The sequence below is a fragment of the Hylobates moloch genome, unplaced genomic scaffold (assembly GCF_009828535.3).
Source record: "Hylobates moloch isolate HMO894 unplaced genomic scaffold, HMol_V3 SCAFFOLD_9, whole genome shotgun sequence".
NCBI classification, from domain to species: Eukaryota; Metazoa; Chordata; class Mammalia; order Primates; family Hylobatidae; genus Hylobates; species Hylobates moloch.
The window spans coordinates 120,693,212-120,718,573 of NW_026652284.1; the positions used below are offsets into that span (position 1 = coordinate 120,693,212).

At 44.1% G+C, this 25,362-nt stretch overlaps 1 protein-coding gene across 3 annotated transcripts in view; it reads right to left on the reverse strand.

Moving 5' to 3' along the window:
- The window catches only part of TRAPPC9 (trafficking protein particle complex subunit 9), a 736,107-nt gene that overhangs the window by 650,705 nt on the left and 60,040 nt on the right, over window positions 1-25,362 (reverse strand). For all 3 annotated transcript variants that reach the window (XM_058444536.1, XM_058444535.1, XM_058444534.1), the window contains one exon: window positions 24,232-24,357. In XM_058444536.1, coding sequence (XP_058300519.1) covers window positions 24,232-24,357 — 126 coding nt within the window. The remainder of the gene's footprint in view (window positions 1-24,231; window positions 24,358-25,362) is intronic.

A 25,362-nucleotide genomic window follows, 5' to 3' on the forward strand; every position in this document is an offset into this window, starting at 1 on the left:
GAGGTTGGGAGTTCGAGACCAGCCTGACCAACATGGAGAAACCCCGTCTCTACTAAAAAATACAAAATTAGCCAGGCGTGGTGGTGCATGCCTGTAATCCCAGCTACTTGAGAGGCTGAAGCAGAAGAATTGCTTGAACCCAGGAGGCAGAGGTTGTAGTGAGCCAAGATTGCGCCATTACACTCCAGCCCGGGCAACAAGAGTGAAACTCCGTGTCAAAAAAAAAAAAAAGAAGAAGAAGTGGGGGTACTTAACGCCTTTATCACAAATCTGGAAATGCCCAGACCTTCAGCTGCACCCACTATGTGCCAAACATGATAAAAGATGTTGGGGCAGAAAAGACAAATACTGATCTTAGCCAGTGCCCTTAAAGAGGCCACCATCTAAAATAAAGGTGACAGCCGGGGAAGGTCACATGCCTTGGCCTCCAATGTGTTGGAACTCCCATTGATTCCTTCATGGAACCTATCTAAGATGAAAGGTTGTAATACTATGATCAGTAATAATACTATTTCATTCCTCTTATCATTTCAGCGTAATAAGAAATCAAATGATAAATACTATATTGCAAATGGAATTGACATCACTTCAAAGCCCTAAAACGGTTCCTTAATGGGAAAAGCTCAAGCGCAACTGCTTTTGGGCACTAGGCAGACACTTGACTGAGAAGCCGTGAGCCCAGGGAGCCTCAGGACAAAGCCATGTTTGGTTGACACAGGCACCTACGGCACAAGGAGCCGGGGAGTACAAACCGGTCCCGGGCAAAGCCAGGCCAATATCCTCATGAAATCTTGAAATGAGATGAAATCCCCAAACTCATTTCCAACCTGCTGCTCTTTCAAGGAATATTAATCAGCGCATCTTTGTTCTAATCTTTCAATAGGCTGCACAGTCACGAAGTCCAAGTTCAGGGCCCAGATGTTTATGTGAGGTTCCAACGGAAGTGGCTCCAAGACTACTCAAGACAAGGAGCTTTACTCACAACACAGACTCTGAGGGATCCAAATATTAATTCACTACTCCATTTCCAAGTAGAAAGTAAGTTTAGACCTGCTTTATTCTGTTAATAAGAAATAAAGTGACAACATCAGAGGGAAACTCCAGGCACAGGACTCATCTCTGGAAGGATGGAGAGGAAGGAATACAGCCTGGAGCTGTAAAGTGCTGAGTTCCAGGGCCACATCTGCATATCCCTAAGAAACAGGGATCATCAAATCTAATTACGACTGTCGAAAAGACTCAATGAAATAATGCGAACACTGAGCATAAGCCTAAAACTCTCGGTGAGTGTTCCAGAAACAGAAATATCACTGTTAGTTTATGCCTTTGAAACCACAAGTTCTAACCCCAAGTTAACCAGCCACTGATGCTCTAGAAAATGCCTTAACCCTCATCAGCCTTCTCAAACGTGGGCACTTGCAGTGATCGGAAGAACAAGGCAGTGACAGATCCATAGGGGCAGCCTGGTGGCCGCACTCAACTAGGTGATGACCATGGGAGAATGCCGGATGGGAAACAGCGGGCCCCACACGTTCCCAGGTTTGAAAACACACTCTGCTTCTCTCACTGGCTATTTCTAGCCATAATTACATGGAGAGAAAATACATCTTCAAAATTATACAAACTTTCCGTATATGTCTATCAAAAAAGTTTGGAAAAAACATAACTTACTTTCTTATATCTCGGAGTAGGGGTATGAGGCATGCACCAAGGATTTTCCTTTAAAAAGCATCTGTCTAAAGTAATTGGAACCATTTTCATTTTTAATCATTCAAAGATAAGAATGAAAACAAAGCAAAACAAAACAGAAACTTCAATAAGACCCAGTCCCTCAGAAGTTCGTGAAGTAGTAGAGGAGATAGGCCCATAAAGAATCACAGTGTTGGAGGCTGGGCACGGTAGCTCACGCCTGTAATCCTAGCACTTTGGGAGGACGAGGCGGGCGGATCACAAGGTCAGGAGATCGAGACTATCCTGGCCAACACAGTGAAACCCTGTCTCTGCTAAAAATACAAAAAATTAGCCAGGCGTGGTGGCTGGCACCTGTAGTCCCAGCTACTCGGGAGATGAGGCAGGAGAATGGCGTGAACTCGGGAGACGGAGCTTGCAGTTAGCCAAGATTGTGCCACTGCACTCTAGCCTGGACACACAGCAAGACTCCGTCTCAAAAAAAAAAAAAGAATCACAGTGTTCAGACCAGGCAATGTGGCTCATGCCTATAATCTCAGCACTTTGGGAGGCTGAGGCAGGTGGATTACCTGAAGTCGGGAGTTCGAGACCAGCCTGGCCAACATAGTGAAACCCCGTCTCAACTAAAAATACAAAAATTAGCCGGGCGTGATGGTGGGTGCCTATAGTCCCAGCTACTCAGGAGGCTGAGGCAGGAGAATCACTTGAACCCGGGAAGTGGAAGTTGGCAGTGAACCGAGATCGCGCCACTGCACTCCAGTGCAACAAGAGCGAGGCTCCATCTCAAAAAAAAAAAAAAAAAAAAAGAATCACAGTGTTGGGAAGAAGATGGACAGAGAGACGGCTGAAACAGGGATGCTGTGCCCTATGCCTTGGAGAGGTACCTGGAAGGTTCCTAGACTACCAGGTGTACCCACCACGTGCTAGAGGAAGGACACTTTGTAAACAGTCAGTGCCCTTGGTGAGTGAACCATCCAAAAGAGATGGCCAAGCAAAGTCCACGCTTGACCCCTGATCACCCTGGTTCCAGCCTTTGATTCACTCTTGGATAACCTGAAAAACCCACTCCTTTGGCTTCAAGAAATACTGCCTATTTTACCATCTTTGGGTTTAGTGAGCAAGCGAGTTCATGTGTACTTTAAAGATGATTTGAACTCTGACTATAGCTTTTCTCCACATTCATCTTTCCATACCAGAGTTCTGAGTTTCTTTTTTTGAGACAGAGTTTCACTCTTGTTGCCCAGGCTGGAGTGCAGTGGCGTGATCTCAGCTTACTGCAACCTCTGCCTCCCAGGTTCAAACAATTCTCCTGCCTCAGCGTCCTCAGTAGCTGTGATTACAGGTGCCCGACACCACACCCAGCTACTTTTTGTATTTTTAGTAGAGACAGGGTTTCATTATGTTGGCCAGGCTAGTCTCAAACTCCTGACCTCAGGTGATCCGCCTCAGCCTCCCAAAGTGCTGGGATTACAGGCATGAACCACCGCATCCGGCCAAGTTCTGAGTTTCTTTAAGTCTGTTCTCCGTAAAATCTAGTCCCTCCAATGACAACTCATGGAGCCTGAAATTAAAAGCCAATTAAATAAGACCATACGCAGCTAAAACGTCACCCACCCCCAACACTGCTTTCCTAAACTCCTCTCCTGCCTGTCCAAAATAGACTAATGCCTTCCGCACTACACTCACGAAACACTGCAGATCTGTCTCCTCAAACAGAAATGAGCTCTCTCTAGGAGGAGACCATTTGTATTCCCCTCTGAATTCCTAGCACAGCGTGGTGGCAACAGATATGATTGTCATTATAGTTTCTTTCCTTTAAAAATACTTTGGGCCAGCCCGGCCAACATGGTGAAACCCCGTCTCTACTAAAAATACAAAAATTAGATGGACACGGTGGCGCACACCTGTAATCCCAGCTACTTGGGAAGCTGAGGCAGGTGAATTACTTGAACCCAGGGGGGCAGAGGTTGCAGTGAGCCACGATCACGCCACTGCACTCCAGCATGAGTGACAGAGCAAGACTCCCTCTCGAATGGGATACTTAAATGAGACCTTAGGAGAGAGACAAAGGTAGTATGTTTGGGGTCTAACATCTCGACCCAGAGCTTCCGTGAAGCTTTTTCATGTTTTCTGTTCACTACCTTGATTCAGAATGTAGCTTGTCACTCCAGAAAGATTTATGTTTTTCTGCCAGGAGTTTGTGGTCACTCTTATGCCAGGACAACTTTAAACTAAACCCTCTTGGGATTGGTTTTGTTTCCTTCTGTAATGCTTAATACTGAGCGTCAACTTGATGGGATTGAAGGATGCAAAGTATTGATCCTGGGTGTGTCTGTGAGGGTGCTGCCAAAGGAGATTAACATTTGAGTCAGTGGGCTGGGAGAGGCAGACCCACCCTTCATCTGCTGCCAGCGCAGCTAAGAATATAAGCAGGCAGCAAATATGAAAAGACGAGACTGGCCTAGCCTCCCGGCCTACATCTTTCTCCTGTGCTAGATGCTTCCCCCATTAGAACGTCGGACTCCAAGTTCTTCATTTTTGAGACTTGGACTGGCTCTCCTTGCCCCTCAGCTTGCAGACAGCCTATTGTGGAACCTTGTAATCATGTGAGTTAATACTTAATAAACTCCCCTTTATATATGTATATATCCTATCAGTTCTGTCCCTCTAGAGAACCCTGACCAATACACCTTCCAACAAGATCAAGTTTCCTTATTTTCTTACTTTAAGGACTGAGGTATTTTCTTTTTTTTTTTTTTTTTTTTTTTTTTATTATACTTTAGGTTTTAGGGTACATGTGCACAATGTGCAGGTTTGTTACATATGTATCCATGTGCCATGTTGATTTCCTGCATCCATTAGCTCGTCATTTAGCATTAGGTATATCTCCTAATGCTGTCCCCGCCCCCCCCACCCCCCACCCCACAACAGTACCCGGAATGTGATGTTCCCCTTCCTGTGTCCATGAGTTCTCATTGTTCAATTCCCACCTATGAGTGAGAACATGCGGTGTTTGGTTTTTTGTCCTTGCGATAGTTTACTGAGAATGATGTTTTCCAGTTTCATCCATGTCCCTACAAAGGACACGAACTCATCATTTTTTATGGCTGCATAGTATTCCATGGTGTATATGTGCCACATTTTCTTAATCCAGTCTATTGTTGTTGGACATTTGGGTTGGTTCCAAGTCTTTGCTATTGTGAATAGTGCCGCAATAAACATACGTGTGCATGTGTCTTTATAGCAGCATGATTTATACTCCTTTGGGTATATACCCAGTAATGGGATGGCTGGGTCAAATGGTATTTCTAGTTCTAGATCCCTGAGGAATCGCCACACTGACTTCCACAATGGTTGAACTAGTTTACAGTCCCACCAACAGTGTAAAAGTGTTCCTATTTCTCCACATCCTCTCCAGCACCTGTTGTTTCCTGATTTTTTAATGATGGCCATTCTAACTGGTGTGAGATGGTATCTCACTGTGGTTTTGATTTGCATTTCTCTGATGGCCAGTGATGATGAGCATTTCTTCATGTGTTTTCTGGCTGCGTAAATGTCTTCTTTTGAGAAGTGTCTGTTCATGTCCTTTGCCCACTTTTTGATGGGGTTGTTTGTTTTTTTCTTGTAAATTTGTTTGAGTTCATTGTAGATTCTGGATATTAGCCCTTTGTCAGATGAGGAGGTTGCAAAAATTTTCTCCCATTCTGTAGGTTGCCTGTTCACTCTGATGGTAGTTTCTTTTGCTGTGCAGAAGCTCTTTAGTATTTTCTATTTCATTCTTTCGCTAAACGTGTTGTTTAGGGGATCTTGGCTTTACACATGGGTCTGCCATCAACTCCCAAGTCTGGGCAGGTCTGAGGTTTATTTTCTATCCCTCCTATGTGAGCACTGAAAGCTGTTACCACAGCTAGGCAGGGCATTCACTGGCTTCCAAGGCCCACTGACTTTCAGAATTCCTGCTTTTGGGAAAAGGATTTCCTTTTCGTTTCTTAACAATGAGCTTTGCATTTTGAAAGATGTTGGGGATGGGGATGGGGGGATTTTTATCTCTTAATGAGAATTTTAAGGAACTTGTGCTGAGAGTTTTTGGACCACTATATTGTCAAAACAAAAATCACTAGGTATTTTCCAAACTTAAGTGTTACTTGAAATTTTTCTTTTCTTTCTTTTTAACTATTAACAGACTTTTTTTTTTTTCCATTAAAAAACATTGCTCAGTCCATGACCCAGGCTGGTGTCTGGGGCCACAGGGCCTACCCAGTGCTGCTTTTTACTAGGGCAGCCTGGTGCTGGTGTCCGAGGCAGGCCTGGCACTCATGTTGCTCTGCTTTCCCTAGTGGAGGTCATCTCCCTCCACACTGTGCTGTCTGGGGCCGGAGGAGGTTGACTCCGGTGGTGCAAGGCTGTCCTTCCCATCCTCTTCCATGCACCTTTTCTTATTTCTGTGCGACCCCTGGGTGTAGCTGTGGTCTCCTGCCTGGTTTCCTGGCTCTTGTGAAGGTGTGTGTGTGGATGGTTGTCAGGTTGGTGTTTCTTCAGGTGGGCAAGTGCCGAGAGGTCCTATTCTGCCATCTTGCTCACATCACACCTTCCCTAAGAGAATTAATATCAGCCCCAAATCTTCACATTATACATGACACATTTAAGGTGAAGCAAACATACAGGAAAGAAATGCTAGGATAAATCACTTGTCCCCATATATTGTTTGCTTTATAAAAGAATTATTTATTGCAATTAAATTTGCATAAAAAGAAAAAAATTAAGCCAGCAACTAGAATGAAGCCTTGAAGGGACATATAAAATTAAGAAAGGGATGAAGCCAAAACATGAGAAGACAATCTATAAGCTTAATAAAATCCATATCCTACAGATGAAATTACTCATTCCTAGAACACCTAATCTAAACATGACAGTAACATAAGATGCCTTTCTTATTAGGTAATAGCCAAGATAAAAAATAATCAATTAAAACACAAAAATTAAATTCTAAGTTTTGCCTACCAACAAATTTGTCTCCTTCCTGGAAAAAAGGAAGATTTGCTGGTTCTTTATTGTAGCTTTCTCCTGTTCATAGATTGGAAGACAATATTGTTAAGATGGTAAAACACCTCAAATTGATCTACAGACTCAATGCGATCCCTATCAAAATCCCAGCTGACTTCTTTGGAGAAATTGACAAGCTTATGCCAAAATTCACATAGAAGTACAAGGAACCCAGAACAGCCAGAACAATCTTCAAAAAGAACGAAGTTGGAAGAGACACACATCCCAGCTTCAAAACTTACTACAAAGCTATAATAACCAAGATAGTGTGGTACTGGCATAAGTACCACATAAGATCAATGGAATACAATTAAGAGTCCAGAAAAAAAAATTACCATCAACTAATTTTCCACAAGAGTGCCAATGGGGAAAGAATTGTCTTTACAACAAATGCTGCTTGGACAACTGGATATTCATATATAAACAAATAAAGTTAGCCCCAGCGTGGTGGTTCACGCCTGTAATCCCAGCGCTTTGGAAGGCCAGGGTGGGTGGATCGCCCGAGGTCAGGAGTTCAAGACCAGCCTGGCCAACACAGTGAAACCCCGTCTCTACTAAACATAGAAAAAAAATTAGCCAGGAGTGGTGGCAGGCACCTGTAATCCCAACTACTCAGGAGGCTGAGGCAGGAGAATCACTTGAACCCGGGAGGCGAGGGCTGCAGTGAGCCAAGATCATGCCACTGCACTCCAGCCTGGGTGACAAAGAGAGAATGTCTCAAAAAAAAGAAAAGAAAAAGAATAAAGTTGGACCCCCTAACTCACATGATGAACAAAAATTAACTCAAAATGGGTTATAGACCTAAATGCAAAAACCCTATAAAGTTCCTAAAAGAAAACAATAAATCGTCATGACCTTGGGTTAGCAATTTTTTTAAATATATAACACCAAAAACACGTGAAGAAAAAATAAATAAATTAGACTTCACCAAAATTAGAAACTTTTGTGCTGCCAAGGACACCATCAAGAAAGTGAAATGGGCCGGGCATGGTGGCTCATGCCTGTAATCCTAGCAATCTGGGAGGCCGAGGCAGGTGGATCACTTGAGGCCAGGAGTTCAAGACCAGCCTGGCCAACATTATGCAACCCTGTCTTTACTAAAAATACAAAAATTAGCCATGTGCGGTGGTGTATACCTGTAATCCCAGCTACTTGGGAGGCTGAGGCAGGAAAATCGCTTGAACCCGGGAGGCGGAGGTTGCAGTGAGCTGAGATTGTGCCACTACACTCAAGCTTGGGCAACACAGCCAAACTCCATCTCAAAAAAAAAAAAAGAGAGAGAAAAAGAAAAGAAAAAGAAAGAAAGTGAAATGACAATAACAAAATGGGAGAGAAATTCTGCAAAGCATGGATCTAGTAAGGGACTAGTATCCAGAATATATAATGAACTGTTACAGCTAAACAATAAAAAGAAAGTAAATCCCAACTTAAAATTTGACAAAGAGGGCCAGGCGCAGTGGCTCGCGCCTGTAATCCCAGCACTTTGGGAGGCCAAGGTGGGCGGATCACGAGGTCGGGAGATCGAGACCATCTTGGCCAACATGGTGAAACCCCGTCTCTACTAAAAGTACAAAAAAAATTAGCTGGGCGTGGTGGCATGCGCCTGTAGTCCCAGCTACTTAGGAGCCTGAGGCAGGAGAATCACTTGAACCCAGGAAGCAGAGGCTGCAGTGAGCTGAGATTCTGCCACTGTACTCCAGCCTGGACAACAGAGTGAGTTGATTGGAAGTTTTTGTCTCAAAAACAAAACAAAAAAAAAGCACATGGGAAAAATGCTCAACAGCATCAGCCATCAGGAAAATGTAAATCAAAACCAAAATAAGACATCACTTCATACCCACTAGAATGGCTCTCATCAAAAGATGGACAATAACAAGTGTTAATGAGGATATAGAGAAACTGGAACCTTCAGACATTGCTAGTAGAAATGTAAAATGGGGCAGCTGCTTTGGAAAAGTTTCACAGTTCCTCAAAAAGTTAAGCCCAGCAATTTCACCCCCAAGTATGTACCCAAGAGAACTAAAAATATGTGTTCCCACAAACACTTGTACATTCCCACAAAACTTTGTTCCCACAAAATACATGTATATGAGTGTTCATTGCAGCATTATTCTTAATAGCTAAAGGGTGGAAACAACCTAAAGTCCATCAACCGATGCATGGATAAATAAAACATGGTATCTCCATACAGCGGATACTAAGTGGCCATAAGAAGGAATGAAGGGGCGGTTCCAAGATGGCTGAGTAGAAACAGCTCCAGTCTACAGCTCCCAGCATGAGCGACACAGAAGACGAAGACGGATTATTTCTGCATTTCCAACTGAGGTACCGGGTTCATTTCACTGGGGCTTGTCGGACAGTGGGTGCAGGACAGTGGGTGCAGCACACCAAGGGTGGGCCGAAGCAGGGCGAGGCATCGCCTCACCCAGGAAGCACAAAGGGTTGGGGAATTCCCTTTCCTAGCCAAGCAAAGCTGTGACAGATGACACTTGGAAAATCGGGTCACTCCCACTCTAATACTGCACTTTTCCAATGGTCTTAGCAAACGACACACCAGGAGATTATATCCCACGCCTGGCTCAGAAGGTCCCACGCCCACAGAGCCTTGCTCATTGGTAGCACAGCAGTCTGAGATCAAACTGCAAGGCAGCATCGAGGCTGGGGGAGGGGCGCCTGCCATTGCTGAGGCTTGAGTAGGTAAACAAAGCTCGAACTGGGTGGAGCCCACTGCAGCTCAAGGAGGCCTGCCTGCCTCTGTAGACTCCACCTCTGGGGGCAGGGCATAGCCAAACAAAAGGCAGCAGAAACCTCTGCAGACTTAAATGTCCCTGTCTGACAGTTTTGAAGAGAGTAGTGGTTCTCCCAGCACGGAGTTTGGGTTCTGAGAATGGACAGACTGCCTCCTCAAGTGGGTCCCTGACCCCTGGGTAGCCTAACTTGGAGGCACCCCCCAGTAGGGGCAGACTGACACCTCACACACCCGGGTACCCCTCTAAAACGAAACTTCCAGAAAAACGATCAGGCAGCAACATTTGCTGTTCAGCAATATTCGCTGTTCTGCAGCCTCCGCTGCTGATACCCAGGCAAACAGGGTCTGGAGTGGACCTCCAGCAAACTCCAACAGACCTGCAGCTGAGGGTCCTGACTGTTAGAAGGAAAACTAACAAACAGAAAGGACATCCACATCAAAACCCCATCTGTACGTCACCATCATCAAAGACCAAAGGTAGATAAAACCACAAAGATGGGGAAAAAACAGAGCAGAAAAACTGAAAATTCTAAAAATCAGAGCACCTCTCCTCCTCCAAAGGAATGCAGCTCCTCACCAGCAACGGAGCAAAGCTGGACAGAGAATGACTTTGATGAGCTGAGAGAAGAAGGCTTCAGATGACCAAACTTCTCCGAGCTAAAGGAGGAAGTTCGAACCCACCGCAAAGAACTTCAAAACCTTGAAAAAAGATTACACATGGCTAACTAGAATAACCAATGTAGAGAAGTCCTTAAATGACCTGATGGGAGCTGAAAACCATGGCATGAGAACTATGTGACGAATGCACAAGCTTCAGTAGCTGATTCGATCAACTGGAAGAAAGGCTATCAGTGATTGAAGATCAATTGAATGAAATGAAGCGAGAAGAGAAGGTTAGAGAAAAAATAATAAAAAGAAATGAGCAAAGCCTCCAAGAAATATGGGACTATGTGAAAAGACCAAATCTATGTCCGATTGGTGTACCTGAAAGTGACGGGGAGAATGGAACCCAGTTGGAAAACACTCTGCAGGATATTATCCAGGAGAACTTCCCCAACCTAGCAAGGCAGGCCAACATTCAAATTCAGGAAATACAGAGAACGCCACAAAGATACTCCTCAAGAAGAGCAACTCCAAGACACATAATTGTCAGATTCACCAAAGTTGAAATGAAGGAAAAAATGTTAAAGGCAGCCAGAGAGAAAGGTCAAGTTACCCACAAAGGGAAGCCCATCAGACTAACAGCTGATCTCTCGGCAGAAACTCTACAAGCCAGAAGAGAGTGGGGGCCAATATTCAACATTTTTAAAGAAAAGAATTTTAAATCCAGAATTTCATATCCAGCCAAACTAAGCTTCATAAGTGAAAGAGAAATAACATCCTTTACAGACAAGCAAATGCTGAGATTTTGTCACCACCAGGCCTGCCCTACAAGAGCTCCGGAAGGAAGCACTAAACATGGAAAGGAACAACCAGTACCAGCCACTGCAAAAACATGCCAAATTGTAAAGACCATCGATGCTAGGAAGAAACTGCATCAACTAATGAGCAAAATAACCAGCTAACATCATAATGACAGTATCAAATTCACACATAACAATATTAACCTTAAGTGTAAATGGGCTAAATGCTCCAATTAAAAGACACAGACTGGCAAACTGGATAAAGAGTCCAGACCTATCAGTGTGCTGTATTCAGGAAACCCATCTCACGTGCAGAGACACACACAGGCTCGAAATAAAGAGATGGAGGAAGATCTACCAAGCAAATGGAAAACAAAAAAAGGCAGGGGTTGCAATCCTAGTCTCTGATAAAACAGACTTTAAACCAACAAAGATCAAAAGAGACAAAGAAGTCCATTACATAATGGCATAATGGTAAAGGGATCAATTCAACAAGAAGAGCTAACTATCTTAAATATATATGCACCCAATACAGGAGCACCCAGATTCATAAAGCAAGTCCTTAGAGACCTACAAAGAGACTTAGACTCCCACACAATAATAATGGGAGACTTTAACACCCCACTGTCAACATTAGACAGATCAACAAGACAGAAAGTTAACAAGGATATCTAGGAACTGAACTCAGCTCTGCACCAAGTGGACTTAATAAACATCTACAGAACTCTCCACCCCAAATCAACAGAATATACATTCTTCTCAGCACCACATCACACTTATTCCAAAATTGACCACATAGTTGGAAGTAAAGCTCTCCTCAGCAAATGTTAAAGAACAGAAAGTATAACAAACTGTCTCTCAGACCACAGTGCAATCAAACTAGAACTTAGGATTAAGAAACTCACTCAAAGCCGCTCAACTACATGGAAACTGAACAACCTGCTCCTGAATGACTACTGGGTACATAATGAAATGAAGGCAGAAATAAAGATGTTCTTTGAAACCTATGAGAACAAAGACACAACATACCAGAATCTCTGGGACACATTTAAAGCAGTGTGTAGAGGGAAATTTATAGCACTAAATGCCCACAAGAGAAAGCAGGAAAGATCTAAAATTGACACCCTAACATCACAATTAAAAGAACTAGAGAAGCAAGAGCAAACACATTCAAAAGCTAGCAGAAGGCAAGAAATAACTAAGATCAGAGCAGAACTGAAGGAGATAGAGACACAAAAAACTCTTCAAAAAATCAATGAATCCAAGAGCTGGTTTTTTGAAAAAATCAACAAAATTGATAGACCACTAGCAAGACTGATAAAGAAGAAAAGAGAGAAGAATCAAATAGACGCAATAAAAAATGATAAAGGGGATATCACCACCGATCCCACAGAAATACAAGCTACCATCAGAGAATACTATAAACACCTCTATGTAAATAAACTAGAAAATCTAGAAGAAATGGATAAATTCCTGGACACATACACTCTCCCAAGACTAAACCAGGAAGAAGTTGAATCCCTGAATAGACCAATAACAGGCTCTGAAATTGAGGCAATAATTAATAGCTTACCAACCAAAAAAAGTCCAGGACCAGACGATTCACAGCCAAATTCTACCAGAGGTATAAGGAGGAGCTGGTACCATTCCTTCTGAAACTATTCCAATCAATAGAAAAAGAGGGAATCCTCCCTAACTCATTTTATGAGGCCAGCATCATCCTGATACCAAAGCCTGGCAGAGACACAAGAAAAAAAGAGAATTTTAGACCAATATCCCTGATGAACATCGATGCAAAAATCCTCAATAAAATACTGGCAAACCAAATCCAGCAGCACATCAAAAAGCTTATCCACCATGATCAAGTGGGCTTCATCCCTGGGATGCAAGGCTGGTTCAACATACGCAAATCAATAAACGTAATCCAGCATATAAACAGAACCAAAGACAAAAACCACATGATTATCTCAATAGATGCAGAAAAGGCCTTTGACAAAATTCAACAGCCCTTCATGCTAAGAACTCTCGATAAATTAGGTATTGATGGGACGTACCTCAAAATACTAAGAGCTATTTATGACAAACCCACAGCCAATATCATACTGAATGGGCAAAAACTGGAAGCATTCCCTTTGAAAACTGGCACAAGACTGGGATGCCCTCTCTCACTACTCCTATTCAACATAGTATTGGAAGTTCTGGCCAGGGCAATCAGGCAGGAGAAGGAAATAAAGGGTATTCGATTTGGAAAAGAGGAAGTCAAATTGTCCCTGTTTGCAGATGACATGACTGTATATCTAGAAAAACCCATTGTCTCAGCCTAAAATCTCCTTAAGCTGATAAGCAACTTCAGCAAAGTCTCAGGATACAAAATCAATGTGCAAAAACCACAAGCATTCTTATACACCAATAACAGACAAACAGAGAGCCAAATCATGAGTGAACTCTCATTTGCAGTTGCTTCAAAGAGAATAAAATACCTAGGAATCCAACTTACAAGGGACATGAAGGACCTCTTCAAGAACTACAAAACACTGCTCAACAAAATAAAAGAGGATACAAACAAATGGAAGAACATTCCATGCTCATGGATAGGAAGAATCAGTATCGTGAAAATGGCCATACTGCCCAAGGTAATTTATAGATTCAATGCCATCCCCATCAAGCTACCAATGACTTTCTTCACAGAATTGGAAAAAACTACTTTAAAGTTCATATGGAACCAAAAAAGAGCCCACATTGCCAAGTCAATCCTAAGCCAAAAGAACAAAGCTGGAGGCATCAAGCTACCTGACTTCAAACTATACTACAAGGCTACAGTAACCAAAACAGCATGGTACTGGTACCAAAACAGAGATATAGACCAATGGAACAGAACAGAGCACTCAGAAATAATACCACACATCTACAGCCATCTGATTTTTGACAAACCTGACAAAAACAAGAAATGGGGAAAGGATTCCCTATTTAACAAATGGTGCTGGGAAAACTGGCTAGCCATATGTAGAAACCTGAAACTGGATCCCTTCCTTACACCTTATACAAAAATTAATTCAAGATGGATTAAAGACTTACATGTTAGACCTAAAACCATAAAAACCCTAGAAGAAAACCTAGGCAATACCATTCAGGACATAGGCATGGGCAAGGACTTCATGTCTAAAACACAAAAAGCAATGGCAACAAAAGCGAAAATTGACAAATGAGATCTAATTAAACTAAAGAGCTTCTGCACAGCAAAAGAAACTACCATCAGAGTGAACAGGCAACCTACAGAATGGGAGAAAATTTTTGCAATCTACTCATCTGACAAAGGGCTAATATCCAGAATCTACAATGAACTCAAACAATTTACAAGAAAAAAACAAACAACCCCATCAACAAGTGGGCAAAGGATATGAAGAGACACTTCTCAAAAGAAGATATTTATGCAGCCAACAGACACATGAAAAAATGCTCATCATCACTGGCCATCAGAGAAATGCAAATGAAAACCACAATGAGATACCATCTCACACCAGTTAGAATGGCCATCATTAAAAAGTCAGGAAACAACAGGTGCTGGAGAGGATGTGGAGAAATAGGAACACTTTTACACTGTTGGTGGGACTTGTGGAAGACAGTGTGGCGATTCCTCAGGGATCTAGAACTAGAAATACCATTTGACCCAGCCATACCATTACTGGGTATATACCCAAAGGATTTTAAGTCATGCTGCTATAAAGACACATGCACACGTATGTTTATTGCGGCACTATTCACAATAGCAAAGACTTGGAACCAACCCAAATGCCCATCAATGATAGACTGGATTAAGAAAATGTGGCACATATACACCATGGAATACTATGCAGCCATAAAAAAGGATGAGTTCATGTCCTTTGTAGGGACATGGATGAAGCTGGAAACCATCACTCTCAGCAAAGGACAAAAAACCAAACACCGCATGTTCTTACTCATAGGTGAGAATTGAACAATGAGAACACTTGGATGCAGGAAGGGGAACATCACACACCGGGGCCTGTTGTGGGGTGGGGGGATGGGGGAGGGATAACACTAGGAGATATACCTAATGTAAATGACGAGTTAATGGGTGCAGCACACCAACATGGGACATGTATACACATGTAACAAACCTGCACATTGTGCACATGTACCTTAGAGCTTAAAGTATAGTTAAAAAAAAAAAAAATGAAGGAATGAAGGAGGCCAGGTGCAGTGGCTCACGCCTGTAATCCCAGCACTTTTGGAGGCCAAGGCAGGTGGATCACCTGAAGTTGGGAGTTCGAGACCAGCCTGACCAACATGAAGAAACCCCGTCTCTAATAAAAATACAAAATTAGCCGGGCGTGGTGGGGCATGCCTGTAATCCCAGCTACTCAGGAGGCTGAGGCAGGAGAATCGCTTGAACCTGGGAGGCAGAGGTTGTGGTGAGCTGAGATCGCACCATTGCACTCAACCTGGGTGACAGGGCAAGACTCTGTCTCAAAAAAAAATACAAAACTTAGCTGGGCGTGGTGGTGCACGCCTGTAATCCCAGCTACTCAGGACGCTGAGGTGGGAGAATTGCTTGAACCTGGGAGGCGGAGGTTGCAGTGAGCAGAGATGGTGCCATTGAGCACTCCAGCCTGGACAACAGAGTGAGACTCCATCCAAAAAAAAAAAAGGAATGAAGGACTGATTCGTGCCACAACATGGATGAACCATGAAAACATGACGCTAAGTGAGTAATCTAGACACAGAAGGACAAACACTGTCCTTTTTTTTTTTTTCTTTTGACAGAGTTTTGCTCTTGTCGCCCAGGCTGGAGTGCAATGGCGTGATCTCGGCTCGCAACCTCCACCTCCCAGGTTCAAGCGATTCTCCTGCCTCAACCTCCCAAGTAGCTGGGATTACAGGCATGCGCTACTATGCCCAGTTAATTTTGTATTTTTAGTAGAGACGGGGTTTATACATGTTGGTCAGGCTGGTCTCAAACTCCCGACCTCAGGTGATCTGCCTGCCTCGGCCTCCCAAAGTGCTGGGACTACAGGCGTGAGCCACCGCACCTGGCTAACACTGTCCTTTCAGGTGAAGGGCATATAAGTGTTCACCGAACTACTCCTGCAGCTTTTCTGAAGGCCTGCAGTCTTTCCAAGTAAAAATAAGTATATTATACATTACAAATGTAAAACAATAAAAGCAATCCCTCATGGTGGGGGTGGTTACGGACTAAATGCAGACACGGGTGTGGCACAGCCACCAATGGTCACTGCTGTCACGGCCACTCAGGTGAGTGGTGCTGATGTTGGCGAGTGCCACAGGATGGAGCATGAGTCATAGCTGACTCCACTTCATGCATCCAACAAACATTAAAAAGTGCCTGGTCTATGACAAGTATTGTGCTTAGCACAGTGGCTAAAAAAATGAGTAAGATACAGTCCCCAGTCTAGAATCTGCATGCATTACCAAACTTTCCTGTTAAAAATGTATCACTTTAATATTCAGCTCAGCTCTAAGGTAACCCCTAAGGTAAAGAGCTTAGAATTTCTAAAAGCAATAAGTGTCTGTAATATGCTCTGTTTATGCATTTATTTACATTCTGCCTCATTCTCAAAAAGGATCTAAAATCGATTTTTTAAACACATACAATTTAACAACAATAACCAAAAAAAAAAAAAAAGATAAAAATCAGTGTAAAAAGAAAATGAGAATTCTAGTTAAAAGAAACCAGGGGAAGGTTAAATCACAAAAATGTCTGCCATGAAGTAGGTGTAATTATTAAGGGTAAGCTAGAGACTCAGCTCTAAGGCTCCTAACAGCTAAAGCAAAAAGATAAAGAAGAAGGCCGGGCGTGGTGGCTCATGCCTGTAATCCCAGCACTTTGGGAGGCCAAGGCAGGTGGATCATTTGAGCTCAGGAGTTCAAGACCAGCCTGGCCAACATGATGAAACCCTGTCTGTACTAAAAATACAAAAATTAGCCGGGCAGTAGTGGTGGGTGCCAGTAACCCCAGCTACTCATGAGGCTGAAGCAGGAGAATCACTTGAGCCTGGGAGGCAGAGGTTGCGGTGAGAGGAGATCTGGCCACTGCACTCCAGTCTGGGGAAGAAAGTGAGACCCTGTCTCTAAATAAATAAATAAATAAAAAGAGATAAATATCAATGCCCACGAAATAAGTATCTGCACCAACTGCAGGCATGTCCCCATGCAGGAAGCTGTGAAGAACCATTCTCATCCAGGAGCACCATTCTCAGTGCCTTCCTGGGTTAAACAGAGCAACCCACAGCACAGATATGGGGCTCATTCTCCAGGCTCTGGCTTTTCCTTTATGTTAGTCCTCTCCCTCTTTCCTCACTTTATTGGGCTTCAAATGGAGATCTGAAACTCCAACCTAAGGACTGGGTCAAAGATTCCCACTACTTTGCAGGCAGCTGCCATCCACAGCCCAGCAAGGCATCAGAGGCCCACCTGGCTTGCTCATATCTGCAGCTTTGACTGCTCACTCAAGAGAGATTTCCTTATATGCCTCTTACTCTCTCCTAAAGACAAGGTGCAATATACCAGACTCTTGTTCATTCAGAAATGTCTCAGTTCCCTCTCTCTCCTTTTACATCTCTAATAAGGAACCTGACTTTCCTCCTTCCCCATCCAACAGCTTCTTTGTGAGAACTATGAATTCCTCACAATCTCTGAAAGCCACGCACCCTGCTGGCTGGACTGAACTGTTTCAGCCATAGCTAAGCTGCATTCCTACTACTTTCCCCCTTCTATCTTAAAAAGCCTTTCCCAAATCTCCCCATGCCTCTGATTTTCAGCTTAAATTGACATAAAGTTTGAGGTTGCAATTATTATGTGCATATCTAGCAGGCTTTTCCTGGGTTTCCTTAGCAACAGCTTCATTAAGGAACTGCATCAAAAATTTTAAAGAGGCTATTCTTACATCTGAACAGAGTAGCCTGCATAAAATTTGAATGGCTTTGAAGAGAAAATTAACCAGGAACAAAGAGGTGGCAGGTCTTAGTCAGCAGTATCATAAGCCAAAATGTTTTCAAATGGCTCGGAATCATTCCTGAATATTTGGTTTGTGGGAGGCAAAGGGTGTTAGATTCAATGCGCGTTGATCCTAGAGTATGTTCTCTGATCTGGTAAAGTCAGATTATTTTCTAGTTTTTCAAACAATTCCTTACTACCACTTTCTCTTACTGTCACTTGCCATTTTTGACTAATTAAGAATTAAGAAAGTGAGCCAGGTGTGGTGGCTCACGCCTGTAATCCCAGCACTTTGGGAGGCCAAGGCAGGTGGATCACCTAAGGTCGGGAGTTCAAGACCAGCCTGACCAACATGGATAAACCCCATCTCTACCAAAAATACAAAATTAGCCAGGTGTGGTGGCGCATGCCTTTAATCCCAGCTACTTGGGAGGCTGAAGCAGGAGAATCACTTGAACCCAGGAGGCAGAGGTTGCAGTGAGCCGAGATCGTGCCATTGCACTCCAGCCTGGGCAACAACAGCGAAACTCTCTCTCAAAAAAAAAAAAAAAAAGAATTAAGAAAGTGAGCAGGGCGTAGTGGCTCACGCCTGTAATCCCAGCACTTTGGGAGGCCGAGGCGGGCGGATCACCTGAGGTCAGGAGTTTGAGACCAGCCTGGCCAACATGGTGAAACCCCGTCTCTATCAAAAATACAAAAATTAGCTGGGTGTGGTGCGGGCACCTGTAATCCCAGCTACTCGGGAGGCTGAGGCAGGAGAATTGCTTGAACCCAAGAGGCGGAAGTTGCAGTGAGCCGAGATCCACTCCAACCTGGGCTACAAGAGCGAAACGCCATCTCAAAAAAAAAAAAAAAAGAATTAAGAAAGTGAATTTCAATCATTTGGGTAGTTTGGGGGAAACTACCTGATGTGGTACATAGAGCTTGGATTTTAGAACCCAAATGGTTTAAATACCAATGGTGGTATCTACAAGACAATCCTGGAGACATGGAAAACTCCTCTCCTCAATTTCTCATCCTTAAAATGGAGGGTAATGAAGTACTTTGCAAAGTTGCTGTGATGATTGTGGTCAATATCTCAAAAGCATCTAGCTAAACGCATGCAACAAGCTGGCTGCTTAAACACTCGTATTATCAATGAGTTTCAGCTTATCCGATAACGGACAGGCTCTGCCTTTTCATCTTTTTTGTGTGCCAGCAGAGCTTATTTTACAGGATTAATACTGCTAAAGCAGGCCTGACTAGAAAATTCCCCAGGTCTACAAGGCAGAGCATGTTCTTTTCCTTGCATCAAATTTACAATTATCTATGTTTATGTTTATCTGCTCAGTACCCATTTCCCCCTCTAGACCTGAAGCTCAGTCAGTGCGAGAGCACGTCTGTTTTGCTGCCCACTGAACACTCAAGACTAGCAGACGACTGACACGGTGCCGAGTGCCTGGCCTTTGGCGTGGAACACGTGAGTGAGGGCAGGAAAGAGAGAACCAGCACGCCTCCCAGAGGCCCTTCCCCTCTGAAATTATGGTCTGGCTTTGGACAAGTTGTACAACCTTTCCTCAGCCTGAGGTTCCTCCTCTACAAACAAGAATAACTGTACTGGAAACACAGAATTACAAGGATTAAAGAAAATAACAAAATTCACAAGCCTGTAAACTGTTAATGGGTCCTCAACAAACAGGAGCTGCCTGCATCCCTTTGATACAACCAGTGAGCCGTGAGGCAGACATGTTTGCTGAATGCTTTCTAAAAGCCAACACAGTGCTTAGCACTTTATATGCATTATTCTATCATTTACAACTTACAGCAAATCTAGAAAGAAGTGAATATTATCATTCCCATTTTATTTTATTTCATTTTATTTTATTTTATTTTTTTAGATGGAGTTTTGCTCTTGTCACCCAGGCTGGAGTGCAGTGGCGTCATCTCGGCTCACTGCAACCTCCAGCTCCTGGGTTCAAGCAATTCTCCTGCCTCAGCCTCTGAGTAGCTGGGATTACAGGTGTCCCCCACCACACCCAACTATCATTCCCATTTTATAGACTTGGAAACAGGCTAATGAGGTTACATAACTATTCCAGGTTGCACAGTGAGGAAATGGCAACTTCAACCTAAATCTGGGGGGACAAAGTCCATGCTTCTTCCACCTCACCTGTACCTCACTATTTGCCTGTAAAATCCACATGTCCAACCCATAAATGTATAGGTAGACAGTTATTAAATGAGGTGTTTGCTGCCATCTGTGAATTATCTTAGATAGATAATTATCATAAACCACTCACCTAAACAACTAAAGACAGGTCAATCCATATCCCTGCACACAAAGAGAAGGAACTCAGCAGTGAATTCTGTAAAATGAAAAAACCCTTTCCAATACCACTAAATCCAGATGTATTATTTATCAGTTTTCATATTTGCACAGGGATTCTTAAAGCAGAAGGAACCTGCAATAATCATATCTCAGTTCCTTTTGAAATTTCCATATTAGCCAAAGTCATTTCCAGGAATAGATAACAACTCATCAATTCTACAATGGAACATACTTGATCAAGAACCAAAAGCTTGTTCTATTTCAGAAAAACTACAGACCCCTCTTCGTTATTGTTCTTATAAAATCCCACCAGAACTCATTATCTTGCCGCCTGCCCATCTGGCAAACAAACATGGAGATGAGTCAACTCAAGCCAAGCCTCATGCTGGGGAAAACTCACAGGGCCACGGAACCACATCTGCACTGTCCCCGCCTGCCCAGCATGGGAGAGCGCTGTTTCCCTTTCGCCGTGTCTTTGCTGACCTCTAGTGGTCCACAGGAAGAAAGAGCAAACAGCAAAAGGACAGGCTGCTCCAAGGAACAAAATGTCCTCACATTTTAAGTGAAAACATTTTATTTTATGAAATGTGTGTTTCTATACCCACCAGTGAAAACAGATTCCCAGCATGCCCAATTTAGCAGCATTAACTTGCAAAGGCAACTCCAGTTGTTAACCGCAAGCCAGTCTCAAAGCCCTGCCCCCGGCTCCCAACCAAATTGTCTGCAATTCCACTGCTTCAGGCCTTCGGAGGGTCCGTTTAAAAGCACAGTCCACCCTCCACTGTCACGAAAGATGTCTCCTTACGCCCTCCAATCTGATCATAACACTTGCCCATCGCAGAGTCACTTTATGGGGCAGGCATCAAGACAGTACTGGGCAGGAGGTGTCAAGGCCAGTCCTTCCAGTGACCACATGAGCTTGTTATCCTGTCATTTTACAGACCATACTATTAAGAGGCAGAGACACTGAGTGACTGTGCTCAAGGTTACGCAGCTAACAGGTGGCAACGCAGGGGTGTGAACCTGAGCCCATCTGACAGCGCGACTCCACTGTGACTCCCAGCTTAGATTCCTTCAGGGATTCTCTCTTGCCCACCTGATGACTTTTATGCAAGACCTATGACAGGAACTGACCTCAGTCGCGTTGGGGCCTCTCTTCCCCACACTGTCCCTCACAAACACAACTGCTATGACCCCCAAGTGACTTCTGTGCTCAGAGCTCACACCCAGCCACATGTTTACACCCAGTCTCTCTGCTCAGAGGCTCCTCAGCCCCACTCTGCTGGGTACTTTTCACTCTCCTCGGAGAGCACCTCCTCCAGGAAGCCCTCCACCCTCAGCACTTAGAGCATCAGGCTCCGGGGCAGGGACCACATCCTCACTGGCCCTGCAAATCTGTGGCCCGGCGCAGTGCTGAACCCCTCATTGGTCCCCCAAAAAGCGTGTCAAATGAGAAGTATGATCCAGCTGTTGGTTCATTTGCCCGGCATCACCAGGGAGAACACCTCCCCTTGGGCGCCCAGGTAACTGAAGCTTCCACTTTGAAGTGTCAGGTTCCCACTTCTGCCCATCTTTACCAGAAACTTCAACATAAACTGAAAGATACGGACCTCTTCCTAATGCTCTTCTGATGACACCCTGCACCAGTGGTGGTGCTGTTTCCCTTACACTACGTGGCCTACAGCTTTGAGGGACTGTGTTGTTTGTTTTTACTTGGTTTATGGGCTTTACTCTGTTCTGGTCTCTCCCTTTGGTGTGACACTGACACTTGCCACTTTGACTTATCGGCCTCCCTGCCAACGTCTAATCTAGGAAATTAGCCAAGATGACGGGTCCAAGGGGCAGTAAATACACTTTACAGAAGGGGGAACTGAGGCACACAGAGGTTAAGCATCGTGCCAAGGCAAGTGAAGCTGGAAGCCGACCCCAGCAGTGTGTATCCAGTCTGTGTGCTCAACTCTCCTGCTAAAACGCCTCTCTTTTTATAGACTATGGCTATAAACATTATAAAGTACCAAAATATGGACCAACTCTTGAGATGGTGGTGAACTGTTATTCTGTTTCTACTTAGGTTATCTGCTTTCAATTGAAAAAATTAAGAATCTCTGTAGTCAATGTGGCAACATTTCAACATATTAAATCTGGATGATAAGCATGAGTGTCTTATTATTAGTCATACTTTTTTGTGTGTTCAAAAGAGAAACTGATTTGAAAGTCTCTCTCCTCTCTCCTCCACCCCCTGCCCTGTCTCTCGCCTGAGCCCCCAGACCCACACCTCTCTCGTTACGTGAGAAGCTGAACCTCTCCTCTTTCCCTCCACCACTGCCTTGCAGCTTGCCCTCCTCGGAGCCCAGCCTGACCATCGGGCACCTAACAGAGCAACACTCCATTCCACCCGACCCACAGCCGGCCGCCAACCCTTTCCGTGTAGACTCCCAAGCACGTTCCCAGTGGGCTGGCCTTCCCGCCAACAGCCCCAGTCCTTCGGGAAACCTGTCAGCACTGCTCGCCTGGGCTCCCCAAGGGCCTCTGCAATGGGCCCCCTCCCTCCCTCTCCCTCCACTCCATACAAATCTGGTCGCATCAGTCCCTGATGTTAAGACCTTGCCTTTTTTTTTTTTTTTTTGAGACAGAGTCTCGCTCTGTCGCCCAGACTGGAGTACAGTCGTGTGATCTTGGCTCACTGCAAGCTCTGCCTCCCAGGTTCACGCCATTCTCCTGCCTCAGCCTCCTGAGTAGCTGGGACTACAGGCACCTGCCACCACACCTGCTAATTTTTTGTATTTTCAGTAGAGATGAGGTTTCACCATGTTATCCAAGATGGTCTCAATCTCCTGACCTCGTGATCTGCCTGCCTCAGCCTCCCAAAGTGCTGGGATTACAGGCGTGAGCCGCTGCGCCCGGCCAAGACCTTGCTTTTAAAACCTGCCGCTCTTAGAAGCAGCCCCAAATGCTTCACCTGGCCAAGAAAGCCCTCCTGCTCAGACTCTGTCCTCCCTACCCCTCTCTCTTCCTCTCCCTCCCTCCCTCTCCTCCCCTCCCTCTCCATCTCCCCATCTTTCCACCCCCACCGCCATCTCTGACTTTATTTGGTCTCTCCCGGTGATGTGTTCTATTTCTGGGCATCACTCATGCTGAGCCATTTTCTTCCTGAATGACCTTCTCCCATCTCCTCTTTACCTGGCTATCTCCTACTCATCCTTCAAGGCCCACTTCTAATCTCACTGACTTAGAGACTGTCCCTGGCCCCCACACCCTCCACCTCCATTAAACTAAGTTAAATCCTTTTGCCACTTGCTCCCTTGGCACCTGTACCTCCAATTTTTTTCCACTTACCCACTGCTCAATGTCTGCCTTTCCCACAAAACTGTCAGATGGATGAGGACAGGATCCGCCTGCCTCAGCTCTCTTTCCCCCACCCTTAGCACAACGCCCTCCTCACTAAGTATCTGCTGAATTACAGTGACCTATGTTCTCATACTCGTCTTGTGTCCTTAAGCAAATTGTTTAACTTGGTCTCAGTTTCCCAATATATAAAGATCCAAGTTAAACTAACTAAATATCTAAAATCCTTCTAAGACTATCAATTTTAGGATTTAGCATGATCAATCCACAACTAAAGGTTTTGGTGATTGTTTTATTAAAAATCCATTTAGATTCAGATTTAGGTATTATTTGCTGGGTTACCACTGTGTCAAAGGAGCTATATAAGTGCTCTATCAAATTGCATGTTTTATAAACCCAACACCCCAAACAGGGTTACAAATGGCAAGTACTTCATGAGTGACAATGTCAAGACAAGAGGCGTGAAGTTTGTTGAAGGTTGCCAAGCTGGTAAAACACAAGCAAATGCAAAGGACAGCAAGCTCTGAATTTTGAAAGTTAAATACCACAATGAAAGAAGTAAAATATACACATAACTACGTTAATTGGAAATCAAGTTAAGATTCAACAGTTTCTATCATGGCATGCTGAACCTCAGCAAAACGAAGTAAGCTGAATTCATAGTGAATCAATTCCACAAGAACTGGATTAACTCTTCCACTTATAGGTAGACATACACTCACCTGTCGAAGGTTAATGTAAACTGCATTCTGAAGAAATTCTGATGCTTCCATGCTCCGTTTCTGAATTGCAAGGACACGTACAGCCTTGATGCACGCTTCCAACTCAATCACTCCCGCGTTCTTATACTGCAGGGTGTAAAGGAAGTGCCTCAGTCAAAAGAGAGTTCAGATTTTTCTGTCACATTCTAAAGGCTGTGCTTCTGGGACTCAATAACTACAACAGCACTTCCCCCAGCACAGGGCTCCAGATACCCCTCCTGATATGGTTTGGCTCTGTGTCCCCACCCAAATCTCATCTTGAATTGTACTCCCATAATTCCCACATGTTGTAGGAGGGACCTGGTGGGAGATAATTGAATCACGGGGGTGGTTTCCCCCATATTGTTCTCGTGATAGTGAATAAGTCTCATGAGATCTGATGGTTTTATCAGGGGTTTCTGCTTTTGCATTTCCTCATTCTCTCTTTGCCTGCCATCATCCATGTAAGACCTGACTTGCTCCTCCTTGCCTTCTGCCATGATTGTGAGGCTTCCCCAGCCACATAGAACTGTAAGTCCAATTAAGCCTCTTTCTTTTGTAAATTGCCCAGTCTCGGGTATGTCTTTATCAGCAGCATGAAAACAGACTAATACAGTAAATTGGTACCAAAAGTGGAGTGTTGCTGAAAAAAATACCTGAAAATGTGGAAGCGACTTTGGAACTGGGTAACAGACAGAGGTTAGAACAGTTTGGAGGGCTCAGAAGAAGACAGGAAGATGTGGGAAAGTTTGGAACTTCCTAGAGACTTGTCGAATGGCTTTGACCAAAATGCTGATAATGATATGGACAATGAAATGAACAATGATATGGACAATGAAAGAGGGCTGAGGTGGTCTCGGATGGAGATCTCAGTTCTTGTTGGGAACTGGAGCAAAGGTGACTCTTGTTACATTTTAGCAAAGAAACTGGCAGCATTTTGCCCCTGCTCTGGAGACTTGTGGAACTCTAAACTTGAGAGAGATGATTTAGGATATCTGGAGGAAGAAATTTCTAAGCAGCAAAGCATTCAAGAGGTACCTTGGGTGCTGTTAAAAGCATTCAGTTTTAAAAGGGAAACAGCAAAAAAGTTTGAAAAATCTGCAACCTGATAAT